At 45.2% G+C, this 15,387-nt stretch overlaps 1 protein-coding gene across 1 annotated transcript; it reads right to left on the bottom strand.

The window, feature by feature from the left end:
* Positions 1–216: 216 nt before the first annotated feature.
* CLCN6 (chloride channel, voltage-sensitive 6) lies at positions 217–14,787 on the bottom strand (the record flags this gene model as incomplete). The annotated part of the gene is made up of 22 exons (XM_010289568.1): positions 217–297; positions 1,658–1,783; positions 2,462–2,569; positions 3,217–3,373; positions 4,221–4,378; positions 4,975–5,161; positions 5,788–5,894; positions 6,032–6,191; positions 6,290–6,443; positions 6,786–6,912; positions 7,287–7,413; positions 8,328–8,494; positions 8,764–8,877; positions 9,790–9,922; positions 10,575–10,633; positions 10,742–10,809; positions 11,374–11,500; positions 11,720–11,826; positions 12,225–12,291; positions 12,988–13,053; positions 13,591–13,656; positions 14,728–14,787. Coding segments are annotated over 22 exons (2,526 nt in total), but the record flags the coding sequence as incomplete, so codon positions are not given.
* Positions 14,788–15,387: the final 600 nt, after the last annotated feature.

Here is a 15,387-nt window from a genome sequence, read left to right as displayed (position 1 = left end):
CCAAGTGCCTGAGACCAACCAACAGCTCTGGGCTCAGGCAGCTCCTCTAATTCTCTGGCTAGCAAGATGTTTTCCAGCTCCCCAGGCTTGATATGCATGTGAGAAGCCAAACGGCAAGTCTTGGGCCTTGTGGGGTCCAAGCAGAATGCGAGCGCGTGTGCAGGCTTGGAAGAGGGAGGTAGCCACACCAACAGTGGGGCAGGGTGGGCAGGGGCATCAAATGGTCTGATAGTGTTGTCTCAGTCTTGCCTGCAGAAATTCGTGGGTCAGGTTGTGCCGAGTGATTATCCCAACAATCTTAAAGAGGAAGAAAAGAGGAAAAAAGATACAAGTCAGTATCACAGATGTGCCACTAAGAGACGTGCATGGTAGAGCTGTTGTTCCTTCCAACCCCTGAGAAAGAAGGAACCTGCAAGCAGTTCTTGACCAATTTTGCATTAGTGTGTTCCGAGTTCAAACCTTGCCAAAACAATGCCCCTCCCTCTCCCAGCACTATCTACAGGCAAGACATTGCTTTAACCACGCCCAGACAGACAGCTTAACTGCTGCAGTCGTGCCTGGACACAGCAGTAGTTACTCCTGCCTAGAAAGGGAAATCCTGTCCATGTTAGACAGCATACAGATGTAACTTTCACTTTGGAAAGTGAAAACTGTAATTGGAAATAACAAAGTTGTCTATTATGGCTTCATTGGAGACATTTCTGGTATGCCACATGACATGACTGCAGATAACTCATATCAGTTCTAGGAAGCTCTAAAGACCAAAACAGAGAAAAGGTGAAGACTAGCTAAGCGGTGACTGCACACTGGCCATCACTAGCTGGCAGGTCACAAAAGGGGACCTCTCCCACCCTGGTGGGGAAACAATCAAAACACATGTTTCAGCTGATGAAATACTTCAGTGATTTTACACATTAAAAGAGTTTAGAACAAGGCTGCTCTCTAGTACTGCAAGAGCATCTTGTACTACACATAGAATGAATCAACATCTTTTGCTTTTCAACCAACAGACTTTACAGAGTAGCTATTAGGAACCCCAAGAGGCAGAAGCAGCACTGCTGTCTCATAGGGACAGACCAGTTCAGGCTTAAGGGAAACAGTTTCTCATTATGTTTTTAAGAAGTTACTGACACCTACTGACTATTGCTGAGCATTGTAGATGGCAAAGAGACAAGTACAGTCCATCAAGTACAAACGATTCAAAGATTCATTTATTTTGCTGCTCCTTTGAGTAGGAACAGAATGCAAGTTCCCTTCCAGCAGAAAAACCTCCTGCCCCAACACGCACGAAATTCTGCTCTTGGCCTTGAATAAAGCTGTCAAAGAGGAAGCCAAATCAGTGACCTCTAATGAGTTCAAGGCCTCTCAACAGGTACAAGACAGTAAGAGCTTCCACATGCTGCCGACCTGAGACATGAGAGAGAATGCATGTCCTGCCCTTTGCAGGGAAAGCGGGAAGCAGGCATGGACACAAAAGACGGTAACAAAGTTACAGTAATCAACAATGCTTTGGGGCCTTAAGAGGATCACACTGATCTCTTTGAAGCATTTATGTTTGATGTTAAGGGAGATCTTAATTCTGCCAAAGGTGGAAAGCATTGCAAAAACCACAGTGGCTTCCTTGTTCAGCCAAGACAAAATGGAGATAAGGACTCACCTCTCCAACTGCGTTCACAACTGGTAAATGTCTGAGTCCCATTGTCCTAAACAGGTTGAAGACTTGTGACACATGAGTGTTTGGAGAGACAGCAAAGGGTGATGGGTTCATGTATGGGGTGACGTCCTATGAAAGAAAACCAATTATATTATTTACAAGACGCATTTTCACTATCTCTGGGAATCACTCACAAGCAATTCCTACAACTCCTCCAATGCACTGATCCCTGGACAGGGTACTGTACTGTGGGCATCTTCTATTTCTCCACAAATATGGACTTATTTCAGGAACCTGAATTTGTCACAGTTTGTTTGAACACTGTAACCCATGATCTTAAGAGCTCAATGCTGCAGAAAGTCTCTCAGTAGGATAAATGCAGGTCCATGAAAATAAGAATGTATATTATAAAAGCACTTCGGCCTACACAGCAACCTTCCTGTCACAAAGACAATGACAGGCCTGCCACTGACTGAGCTGCGAGCACGCAGAGTTCCAAACAGATATAAGCAGATTAGACTCCTGCCTGTCCATTCTCAGACAGGCAGGAGCCTAATCTAGAAGGAAGTTAGACAGGCAACATCTTATTCTGAAAGTAAAGCACCTGTGTGTAATGGTACCTCATAGCAGGTATCAGGATTGATTTCCACATGCAGACAAGGCATAAGAATGAATACATGAGAAATACAGAATGTTGGTCACTGCACCCAAGGATGGACGTAAACATGCTCTCAGCTTTTTTTAAAGGCTTGGGACAGTCCTAAACATGTATCACGAAACACTGTCATACTGCAGTGCATCTCTTACCACTATCATGCGAGGGTTCAGCAATGTGAGGTCCAGGTCATGGATATCTGGATAGCGGGGGTAATCCTCTGACATCTCTGCATGGGACAGACGAGGCTGACTCACACTCTGCAGTTGAAACAAATCCCACTGAACTGATGTGTCATCATCCCAGATACTACATGGGCTGCAAGCAACATGGCAAATGATGCCTCCCAATTGCTTCCCCGGATCTCCTTCTCTTCCCATGCCCACACATACTTCTGAAGAGGTACTCCTAGCAGCTCCTCTCAGAATGCATCAGTGCAAGCCCAAACCTTATACAGGTGATTAGCTGAGAGCGCAACAGATCTGCTTCCAGCCTCTGGCAGGTCTACACTCAACACTGGAGGGCAGCAACGAATCAGCCTTGTGGAAGATGGGCCTCAAACACAAATGCTTATACTGATCTCAGTGATACAGCTGACACTCTGCCAGTAAGACCTTGGCATGCAGCAGTAAAAACACACAGTATACACTGCACCTTTATGCAACAAATGGGCCCTAAACAGTACCCTTGCTCTTTTCCTGGGGGTGCTTAAACAGAAATTACATTCTCTTTATTCTAGAGCTGCAAGGGAGAATTCACATTATCTGGCTGCAGCTTTTAAAACACAGATGCATTCCAGTGTAAAAATAGGTAAATTCTTTTTGGCAGCCCATAAATACTGTTCCCAACCTTCTCAGCTGAGAGGACAGGAACGTTTGTACTACAACTCCTGATTAGAAAGACTCACCGACTGGCTCTCAGAGTAACAAACACCCCTGAGAAGGAGGGTGACCAGCTGTGAGCGCAAGATCAAGCCATGGAAGGTCAAAGGTCTGAAGCGTTCCTCCATGGTCCACTCTTCACTGGGAGACTGGTCAGGGTACAGGTTGGGATAGGGAGTGTATCTGTGACAGATTTAGCACTTCATGTTACAAGTTGCATGAACTTAAGGAGAGACACATACCCCCTGCCTCCAAAACAACAACTACTTCAGCTCTTTGCAACCTTCTTCTGAGCATTTCAGTGATTCTTGCTAGAGAAAAGCAAGTCTTTTCTCCACCAAACAAAATAGCAGAGAGGGGTCAAGAGCCATTACCAGGGGCAGAGTATGACAACAGCAGCAGAATGGAAACAGTCTCATAACTCTCAATTTCAAATAACTTGCTACTAAAGCAATTTTCAGTGCCAAATTATTCAGATTCTAATAAAAGCTGATGTATCTGGCAAAACATCAGGGTCAGGACTCCACTTACAAGTGTCACGATCACTAGGTTAGAAAATGGTTCACTAGATTGGGCTGCTGCTTGGAAGCAACTGCAATACAAGCCTGGTGACTCAGCCCAGTTACCAGAAAGGCGGTATCAGTATTATGGCACCAAGTCATTAGCTCCTCTCTGAGGAGAAGTCAGCTTTGTGGAGCCCTCCGGCTTTTGCAGACAAAAGGACATTGATTTCTACAGACAAGATATTTCCCAGGTATTCCATCCTCTCCAGGAAATATTTCTGGATAGATGTTTGAAGGAAATTTAAGTTAACAGGCTGGATGCCATCAAGCTGTTAGCCTAGGCCTCAGTCATAGCTGTGAGACCCAGCACTCGCTGATGAGACCTGAGAAGTCACTTCTCCGAAAACATGGATAAGCACTGTTTCCTCTGACATGTAGAATGACGGGGACTGTATGAAGCACCACAAGACATCTCCAACATACAGAAACACCCTGTTTCCATATGTTTATGCCTACCAGATTCTCACCTTCTCTCTAGCATCTGTTGCAGCAGATCCTCCTTTTCTGGTGGCTCCTCTGTTGCTATGTGCTCATCACACATGTTACGCAATTCACTTGAAGGGTAGGATTTCATGGACTGACTACGCTTGCGCTGCTCTCCAGCTCGGGTGAGGATGCTAGATTTCTGGATATAGCAAACAATTTTCAGATACCCACTAAGCACGTCAACAGTTATCCAAGAGCAACTACAAACTATCTGATCATAGCTTTAAGTCACTAGATGAGGTGTTCCTTAGTTAGTGCTGCTGCAGTACTGTAGGATTGTACTCTCCTTGCACAGAGAATCTGAATTTTAGGAACTCAGGCACCCATGCCACAAGCACATTCATTATTCATTCTGACCCTAAATTTTAAGTTTCCCAAAAGACTAAAGCATCTGCCCCACTACCCCTCCTACCAAGGAAAGAAGCATGTAGGCACCTACTACTGATCTCAGTGGTGGGTTCAGTACTTCAGTGCCAAATCCAAACTTTTTCCACGTCCATCCTAAACAGGTTACTTAGTCCCCTTAACTTTTGCCTCTAGGAATGCAGCCCACTCTTCTGCCTTCACCATGACCCAGAAAATGGAATTGAGTCCTTGAAAATTTTCTATTGCAGTACATGCTTATCTCTGACCTGAATTCTGCACTGACAAAAGCCTAGATAACAAAAGAAAGGGCCTTCTACCTGCAAAACAAAGCCCTTTACCCTTCAACTTACCAAACAAGCAACTTCTTACCTTGAATTTTATGTTGTTACTTATTAGCTGATTTCCCTTCATGAACTCCCTCTCATTGCCCCGGTTCTCAGTCACTACAGGGAAGGCATGATGGACAGTTGTGCGCAGAATGCTAACAAGGGACTGGATCCTGGTGTGTGGGTAGACATATGTCAAGTTGGGTTCCATGATGTCACTGGCTCGTAGTCTGAGGATACAGAAATCCAAGATTGCTGCATGCATCACATCAGCAACAGAAGGCTGGTGATGGACAAACAAGGAAACAAATCAGTCCCAAAACGAGATCCTGAAGGAGTCTGCTGCAGTTTAGTTCTGCCAGCAACTTGTACCTGTGTGCTCACTTTCACTGTGTTATTAGTCATGCCAGCACAATTGATTTTTTTTATTTTTTTTTTTTAATATGACATTGCATCAATGATGCACTATAGGCAAAGAAAAAGGTTCCAACTTATAACACAGAAAGTGTTTAAACACTACTGGGAAAAGATGGCATGTGGGAAGAACATGAAATTCTGCAAGAAACAAAGTCCAGTGGAACATTTTCAGAGCTGTTGCTGAACCTCACAGATCTCCTCCTCAGATCTCCACCTGTCCACCCCTCCTCAGAAAGTGCTCCAGCACCTCTTTCCTGCCACCAGCCTGACGCACAACTCCCAATTCCTCTCACAGCAGTACTCCTCACAGCTGCTCCTCTCAGAGCAGCCAGGTTCTTTGGAGATGAAGCATCATCCCCCTGCGTTGCAGTACTCCTTTCTGAGCAAGGACCCTACCACAAACTCTAACCCACAGTCCTGCCGAGAGGGACAGCCTTACTTATCCATTTCCACTTCTGTTTCCCACTCCAGAAGAGGCACTCCTCGCAAGTTCACATGAATGTCATAGATGCCTTTGTTGAAAAAGTCTCCTGTCCATTTCGCTACCTGCAGAGCAAAAAGAAGGTCTACAGAGTTGTTGCTCCAAGTACAAGACTCCCTGACTTATCAAAGCCCTGGAAGGAACAAAAATTCAGTGCTAGCACATGTTCTGCAAGAAGCCAGAGCTAAAACCCTGCACTCACCATGAGGGTAATCATTATTGGGAGCCCATAGGTGATCTCGTTGGTTGATTCAATTAGGATGACAGTCAGGCTAATTGTCATGCGGACCACACCTCCCAGGAATGCTGCTGCCCCAATCAGTGCAAAGGTTCCTGAGTAGATGTGATCCAGGCCAATGTAGCTAGGACAAAACATGGAGCCCAGAGATTAGAATAACCTAACTGAGAGCTCAGCGTGTGTCTGCAGCACATCTCTCACATATACACACACTCAATGCACCTTTTGAGGAGGTTGGCGACCAGGCGTCCGAAGGCAGCCCCACAAAGCAGTGATGGCACAAAAAGACCACTGGGCACAGAGATCCCATATGTCCAGCAGGAGAGTAAGAAATAGAGAAGGAAGAACAAGGACAGTGTGACTGGGCTGAAAGTACCTGCAACACAAGAAGAATCATGACTAAAGGGGCACAGGTCTGTCAGACAAAGACAGTAGTCTTACACCATCTACCCCTCAGCTCACAGCAGGCTCATCTCACAACACATACTTAGTCTCCCAGTCCAAACACACATGAAAACAATGAATAAGTGAAAAAGAGAGGAAAAGCAGGCCTTTCTTCCCATGGAAGAGGCTTTCACCTGTTGTACTAGCAGTCCCCCAGAGCCAGGAAGGCCTGAAGATGCTCTTAGCCTGGTGGGTTTTATGACAAGGCTGTTTCAAGCAAGATGACGCTCTGAAGCCTAAGCATGGGATGGGGCACAGTCTCTTAGCTACTCACCATCCTGGTGGAAGAGCTGCAAGATAGCTGACTCCTGAGGGTTGAAGAAGAGTGTGGCCATGTCATTGTAGGTTTCATTCGGACAGAAAAAAGTTTTGATGCTTGAATTCACGTCCTCTGACATACCCTAATGCAAGAAACAAAACACATGAACAGTTAAAATCCACTCTCTCCTACATTAGCCTTTGTGCAGAATGGGAGTAACCCTTCTGTACAGGGCTGCCAGCCCATACTTTGGGAAGTTCAGACCAAACATCAATAGCAGAGATGGGGCCTGCAACATCAATGGGCTCCCTGATTCACAGCTTGAGCTGCTTCACCAAGGTACAAAAGCACACAGGGCAGCTTTCATTATTACCCTAAGCTCCTGCAACTGTCCGTAGACTTTCACTGAAGTTCTGTTATGTACTGCATGCTGTCAAAAGCTCATTATGTACCTGTGCTTCTCTGGAGGGTGAACAATATGATGGGGACATATAATCTTCACATAAGATCCCTCACCTGCAGGCTCAGAGTGTCATTACCACTGTGACTGGTGGAAGACAGCTGCCGGCATTCCCCCAGAACCATGGAGGCTACAAAGACCACGACCGTGGTAGTCAACGACACCAGCAGGCTCTCCAAGACTCTGCAAGTACACAACAGAAACCATACACTGAAGCCACGCTTAGCCCTGTAACCCAGTCACAGCTCTGCACACAACTGGTAAGGTTGCAAGAAGCAGCAATCGCCACAGCTTAACATCAGAAGCAAGGGACTCTACAAGTCAAGCTGAATTAGGAATTTGTTGCCAGGGATTATGTTAACTCCCCTTTCTAGTTGCATGCCTCAAAAAGAGCTATTTCTGCCCAGAGAACACATAGCAGTCACGTACAAAAAGCCACAGGGAAGGGTCCAGTGCTGAGGCTGTTCACATGGAAACAATGTAGATCCTTACAGGGTAAAAGCCTAGACAGGACTGGACAGGTTGATGCACAGACTCTCATGTCTCTTTTCTAACTGCTGAAATACACCTCCTTTTTTTTAAAAAAATTATTTATTTAGGAATTGTCTAGAGCAAACAAACAGCTGTTTTCCAGAATTACATGGCAATTCCCTAAATAGCACAGATATTAGCCCAGTTGTGGATTTAATTAACCAAGATAATTAACAATAAAAAAAAAAAAAAAAAAGAGAAACAAGAGTGGAACCAGCTATTCCTTCCACATCTGTTTGGCCAAGACATAAAAACATCCTGCATGGAGACAAAGCTCTGGTTTGTTCAGCTATAGCCCCTATTATAAAGAGCTCCCTTCATAGTCCTTGTAAGAGGGGGTTGCAGCTCTCTCTATACCACCAGAGTAATTACAAAAATGCACAGAGACTGTAACATCTGGTTTCTAGCGTTCATTTTTAAGTCCCACCGAGGCTTTGTTTTGTCATTTGAAACAGAATGGGTCCGGGATTTCCTCCAATCCCACTCACTGGATCTTCTAAATTGATGCTTTGGGACACTGAACACAGATCATAGATCCCTGTACAAACTCAAGAGAGCAAAAATACCTGACCAGCTTTGGCTTGGGATGCACGTTCCGCATGCGGTACTTCGCCAGTCTCTTGTTCAGGCAGTTGAAGGTGGCTCCGAGAAGGCCTCCTACAATTCCCATCAAAATGAAGAAGCCCAAGTCCACAGCTGTCCAGAGGTGGCACTTTTTATCAGACTCGGAGCACTACATGTGGGAAAGCACAAAAAAATAAGCATTACAGTAGTTGCTGCAATTTCTTACCAACACTTCTGTCTCCACAGCAGGAGACTTTCAGCAGCTATGACCAAAGGGGCAGAATTCTTTCTCAGGCTATCAATGTATCGCAGCTAAATATCAACTGCCCTTCACTGAAATACAAGCATGTATCAAAAAAACCCAGAAAGAAACACTGAACTGACAAGAGACAGGGGCAGGGGCAGACACGACAGGGAAATAACAGCACTAAATATTACCTTAAACTCCCCAAAGTTCAGCAGCCCAGGGAGCTGGAAAGACCCCCAACTTCCAAACTGAATCCCAGAGCGGAAAAAATTCAGGGTGAAGGTGGCAGCCATGGAACAGAAAAGCTGAGGAAGTAAAACAAAGGAAGAAATAAACACTTAAATACTCACAAAATTAAGATTGGCACAGTCAGCTCCTCCTTCAGACTTATGCATGGGGAAAGGAACCTCAGAGCGCCTTCTCAAGCTTTAGGAAAATAGTTCTACTGAGGTTTAACACCCATTCCCTGCTGCAAAAGAAAGCGAGGATAGAATGGACTACTGCAATCATCTGATTTCATTTCCTGCACAAGAAGTTTGGAATTTCACCTAGTAATTCTTGCAGCAAAAGCTCTTTTTTTCGTCAAAGATGTTAATTTGCAGTTGCAAATCAATTACAAGGCACTAACACAGCTTGTTTGGAGTTAGAATTGAGGTCTTCATTGGCTTTGAGAGAGTTGCTATCTTGGCAAATCCCCTGGCTCCTTTTATCCCCGCTTGGAAAAAGTAGCCTAACTGAATCCCATCAACAGGACATTTGGCATAAGAAATGACAAAAGCATCATGAAATCTAATACATTTTTAAAATACTGTCATCTTCATGAAAGTAGGCACTAGAGGCAGAGAAACTGGCAACCTGAAAGCACAGGGCATTGCTACAACACAGTTCCTCAAGACAGAGAAAAGCAGAAAGAAATCCAGCATCTACCTACTGTCTGCTCCCAAAGGGTTGGGCTGCAAAGAGCACAGGCACAAAAACCCTTTCTCCCAGGTATACTAGATCTGCTGCCTACAGAGTTGTCCCATAGTACCAAATAGTACCAGACTCATCTCTGCTTGATCTCCAGTAATCCTGGAGCACTGATAAAGTAGGCAATCTCTCTCCTGCCAGGAGAGCTCAGGAAGAGACGAGATAATCTGAACGCCCTCATGGACAAGCCCTCCCAATGGTCCAGCTCAAGGAAGAGACACACAGAAAGAGCCAGAGTCATTACTCACCACTTTCCATGTAAGTCCCTGGTTCCAGAAGGAGGAACCTTCTTCCAAGCTGAAAAGAGTGCCCCCAATTGGGGCTCCAAAGGCAGCTGCAACCCCTGCAGCAGCTCCAGCAGATACAAAGTCCCTTTTGTCCCTTAAATAAAGGGGAAAACAATGTCAGTTTAGCAAAGCAGAACTCTAGAGGTGCTTAGGTTCTGCAAAGAAAACGACCATTCCCATTTATAGATATATCTCAGGGATACAGGACTGACAGCTGGGAAAAGTGCTGGCCATGGCAGGCAACACCATTTATTCAGCAAGTTATTGCAGCGTCATGCTCTTCCTCTAGAGCACCAACACAGAGCAAAACTCTGTGGCACTACACAACTGCCCTGTGTATTAAGAATCATTCCAAAATGTGGGGCTCCAGCATCACTTGAAAGATTACAAGGAAGGAAGGGCATGATTTTGTGCACATTCAGGTGGGTAAGCCTTCTCTGGAGTATATCTTGGTCATTAGGGGTGAGTAACTGAGCTTGTTCCCAACAATGAAGCCATTTAACCATGCAGATTAAAGTTTTTAAACAGGTAGAGATTTGTTGAGTAGTACAAGAGAACATCAATGAACATGGAGACCAGAGCAGAATGGAAGAGTCAAGCCCTGGTGTTGTCTTGCTGCAGAATGAGACTGCAGGATACTAGAGAAACTGAAAAACCAACTGATTCATCCCAGCCTGCCAGCCTTCTCCCAAGGAAGACTGCTTACTCATCCCCGTCTCCCCTCCTCCACATCCTGGGTACAGTACCTGTCACTGCGGAAATAGGGAAAGTTAAATTGGATCTTCCTCAAAGAGATGCTCTGGAACTACAAACAAAGTCAAGATTTAGAAACATAGGAGATGGAAACTTACTCCTCATAGTACTCTTACAAAGCAGTGGTGTGACCAGGCCAATGTCCCAGGCCAGCACTAACCTGTGGTAAACCCGCACCCACAACAGCACCGCTGTGAATCATTGGACCCTCCTTCCCGACAAAAAGACCTGGAAAAACAGGACTGATGAGGCAACACACTCCCTGCTCTGTCCCTTGCTGACAATGCCCGGAGAGATCAGCTCACCACTCCCATGCCATGGCACAGTCCCCTGTGCCAAGCCTGCAGCTCCTCCCTCCCCGCTCAAGGTGAAGGAAGGTGCTGACCGCTGACCACTCAACCCCCCAAATGTTTGTGAAGACTTGCACAGACTTTGCAATCCACGTGGGTGAAACCATTCAAAGACAGCTGTTATAAGGACTCTGAACTCTCCAAGTTATTCTGCTCTGCTGCCTAGAACATAGCCTCCTTCAGGCTGCTCCAGACAACACATTCTGGAGAATTCTCAGGTCTCTCTCTTGAATTGAGCCACAAAGAGCCACTTCTGACTAGCCTACCCAGAAAAGTACCTGTTCTCCAAATAGCCCTGATCCTTCTGACCATTTTCTACTCTATATATGCATTCAGGGCTCATTACTCTGCTCCAGACAGATGGAGATGCCCAGAGACACCACTTTCTCCTCTTCAGTCATTCCTTACCCCAACAAGATCAAGACACCACAGCCCTTCTTACCTCCTGCCACACTGAAGAGCACTCCCATAGCTTTGCACACCACCGTCCGGAGACGCACAACCCCTGGAACCTTTACCCCGTTGAGGTAGCACTTAATTTCAGGAATTCCTGATCCAGCTGCTACAGGCTGCAGAAAAGAAACACTGACACTGTGCTGCACTGATTTCATAGCTGACCAACAATACCTCATCAGAGAGCACAGCAAGGGACCAAGAGACCCTGCTTAGCTAAATCAGTTAGCACTGTGAAGTTCTTGGGGCAGAAAGTGCTTCCGGCAAGAAGAGAACTTCATAGCCAGGACCTCTGTGAGAGCAAAGGGAGGCTGTGTAAGGAGCCTAAGTCTTACTTGGATCAGGACCAGAAGACTGGCAAGAAAAACAAAGGTCAGGTTGAACCCCAGCAGCTCCAGCAAGGACAAGGCAAGACAGCCTTTCTCAGTGCATTCTTCCACCGCTGCAGGGACGGTCAAGGAAAACAACAACGTTTCCCCCACCCACACACAATCATTCAGTACTGCCTGGGTGTCCCACAGGCATCAGGAGCCAAGCCTGCGCTTCCTAATCCAGCCAGGGCAGATGACACAACCCATCAGGAAGCCAGGCTTGCTTTTCAGAGCTCAGGACTGAGCTACAAGGAAGGGAAAACCAGTCATTCTTTTCAGGCATTAGCCTTTACCTATGTACATGATTTCTTGATTTCAAGGGCTGAAATACATAGGCAAGTTAAAAACTTGATTAATCGTTAACAACATTAAGAGTCCTGAAGAGTCAGGTATTCTACGCAAAACACTGCAACAGAAAGGAAAAGGTCACTCGAGTCTAACAGGAACCCATACACTAGGTAAAAGATACAGCTTTGTACCACCCGGAACTTGAGCTGGGTAAAGAGTCGTACAAAGAAATCCACAAAGAGGCCAACCTGTGAAAAAGATGACAGATCTGCCATCAGAAATTACTATATACATGTAACAAAGACTGCCCTCTAGTAAGTCCTACTAGAAGTGTGCACACATGGGAGAACAGAGGATGAAGGTGAAAGTAGCATTGTTCAAAGTAAAGTAACTTCAGAAGCTCAGATTTGCTGTCTCTCTTGTTGTTACAGAGACAGAGCCATCCTAGAATTATTCCTGAAGAGATGCATTTCAGAGTACTAATCGGGTAGTGTTTTTAACCCCCACAACATACTTCAGGGTACAGAAGAAAGCTGATGTTTCACTGAGGCATACAGTCAGCAAAGCTAATTTTCAAACCCTCTAGAGGGCACATGCAGCGAAGCTAGTAATGCCAAACATTAAAAAAATACAGTTCAACTGTAAACTGGCATCCTTTTTTATTAAGTGCTCACTTTGGACAAGTTCTCCTGTATGCAGAGCTAAAGAATTTGCCAGAATACTTTGGAAAGAAAACACAGCAAGACCTGAAAGAAAAAAAAGGCTTCCCGGAAAATAATCTAGCAACAACATGCTATAATTCCCAAAAGTCAACTCCAGCTACTGAGCTCTCCACTTCATGAAAGAGAATGTTTCCTCCTCTTTATTCCTTGGCCATTAACTTCTAAATTATTTCTGATTAGTCTCCTGAATTTTCCTCATTCCCCAAACAGCATGACCCTTACCAGTCCTGTGCAGACTCCAATAGCAAAAACCATCACCCACTTCACTGCTTCGTATCTCTGGGCTTTCTGTTTAGAAAGAGGATTTAAAAAAAAAAAGCCAAGTCAAAGCAACATAGAAATGGGGATCAGAAAAAGGGACTTTTGGACTCCACAGCTCAATTACAGCTAGAGTGATAAATCAACAGAAGACAGTGACAACAGCAAACTGAAAATAGGGAACTGAAAGTGCTGAACATCTCGCTCAGTTTAAGCCTGAGGATCAGAACAGATGCTGGGAGCTATAATCCTCACACATATTTTTATTCTTTACATAGAGAAACCACAGAGCACATGGAGTTTTTTTCATAAAGAAGAAAAAACCCACAAAACATCACACAGTGGAACATGTTCAGAATCACAGAATGGTTTGGATTGGAAGGGACCTTTAAAGATCATCTAGTCTGCCCCCCATCATGGGCAGGGACATCTTCCACGAGATCAGGTTGCTCAAAGCCTCACTCAACCAGACCTTGAGCACTTCCAATGACAGGGCATCCACAACTTCCCTGGGCAACTTCCAGTTTTAGCTCTCAAGCTAATGAAAAAGAAAGAACAAGGTCCTACCTTGTTGTCCATGCTCTCCAAAACTTCCAAGTATGGGTCATTGATGCAGCGATCATAATCCAAGCTCTGAAAGAATGCCAAAAGGTCAATTTAAGAGAATCAGCTGCAACAGAGTGTGAAAAAAACTATGAATAGAAGACCTTGATAAAGATTACAGAAGTCATTACTACCCCCACAGTAGGTTTTGCAAACAACAGTGGAAGGAAGACAAAACTCCTAGAACCACGTTCATTTAAATATTTCCAGCAGAGCCAGACCCTGAGAATCAGGAAGTGAAAGAACAGACCAATTTCACTGCCCAAGCTGAGAGCGCTAGGGAACCAAACAGGAACATGACTGATTAATACAACTTTAATTTAAAGAAGTCACATCGTACAAATTTAGACTTCACTTCTGTAAGTGTCTCCAATTTGACAGTGTGGGGAATAACATTAGATCTTTATATTTAACCGCTCACTACAACAGGAACACTAGATAGAAATTCCTCTCCAGATGAACAGCATCAATTTTCAAGCTTATCACAGCAGGGAGTTAAAAGCAATATAGAGCTGCCCAGTCGTACTCACAAAGTACCACCAGCTTCTATCTAAATCAACTTCACCTTTTCAAGCCAAGCAGTAACAGGCTGAGCTGGTGACACCCGTGCTGACAGCAACTGCTCTAAATAGCTCAGGGCCACCATATATAAACAAGCAAAAAGAAAAATCTCCTGTAAATGGCAGGATCTGATAGATGGGAAGATCTGCTATGAGCCAGCATGACATCAGAAACAGCAGTAAGGCAACAGGGACCAAGTAGCTACAGATGCTTTCTACAATTATGAGGAAACAAGACCACTAGAGCCTCTAATTCTCACACTAAAAAAGTGGAACAATGTAGCAGACTCTGAAAATAAATCTTCTCAACAAGAGTCTGACCTAAGCAGTGGATGTTGAAGCTCTACTCACAGAGTTTTAACCTAGAAATGTATAATGATGAGGAGCAGTTCTTTGCAAGTGCAGCAACTCTTGGTATTCCTGCAGGTGCCAATGCAATGTAACTAGTGATACCTGCCCTATTACAAACACCAACAGACCGAAAATCATCTGCAGTTCTTTTCACATTAACTTCACAAGCTGCTGTCAGTTAATTTCTCACCTCATAGTCTTTGCGTGGAAGGATCTCATCCTCCTCTTCATGAGTTTCTCCTAAGATTGTCTGCAAAACAAACAAATGTGGGCAAGGAAAATTATCAGGGGAATGAATGCATGTACAAGTGTTCATGAACATTGGCAGCAAAGTCAAAATAAGAGAAGGCCTATGCCACAACTGCTTATAAAGTCAAGAGTATGGATTACCAGACCACCACTTACTTTGAGGTAACTGTATAGCATCTTACCTTAAAGCTTGTCCCTCAGCAAGAACACACCACATGAACTTCTATATGGGAGCCCCCCAGCATAAACAGAGTACTAAACCCACATCCCAGCTTCTTTCACAGCAACAGGTTACAGGGAAGCGCAGGACAAGAAACTTGCACAGACAGCATTCCCCTATGCCGGGCAGCTGGACAGCCCCTGCCAGAGCCACTCAGCTACAAGCGGTGCTGCACCCCGGGAGGAGCAGCCGTGCAGGCTGGGCAACAACCACGGGGGCTGGGATGCCAGCCCCAGCCAAAGCAAACCTTGCCTGGGGTACCGGACACTCTGCCAGTGCGGGCCAAGGCACCGGCAACAGCGGCTGAGGTACCGGGCCCAAAATGAGGCAAAAGGGCGGGAACGGGCCGAGGCGCCGGGCCCTGAAGCGCCGGCTGAGGTA

This window comes from Phaethon lepturus, unplaced genomic scaffold (genome assembly GCF_000687285.1).
Source record: "Phaethon lepturus isolate BGI_N335 unplaced genomic scaffold, ASM68728v1 scaffold21986, whole genome shotgun sequence".
NCBI classification, from domain to species: Eukaryota; Metazoa; Chordata; class Aves; order Phaethontiformes; family Phaethontidae; genus Phaethon; species Phaethon lepturus.
Note: the sequence above shows the minus strand (reverse complement) of the source record. Positions and strands in the feature narration are given on the sequence as shown.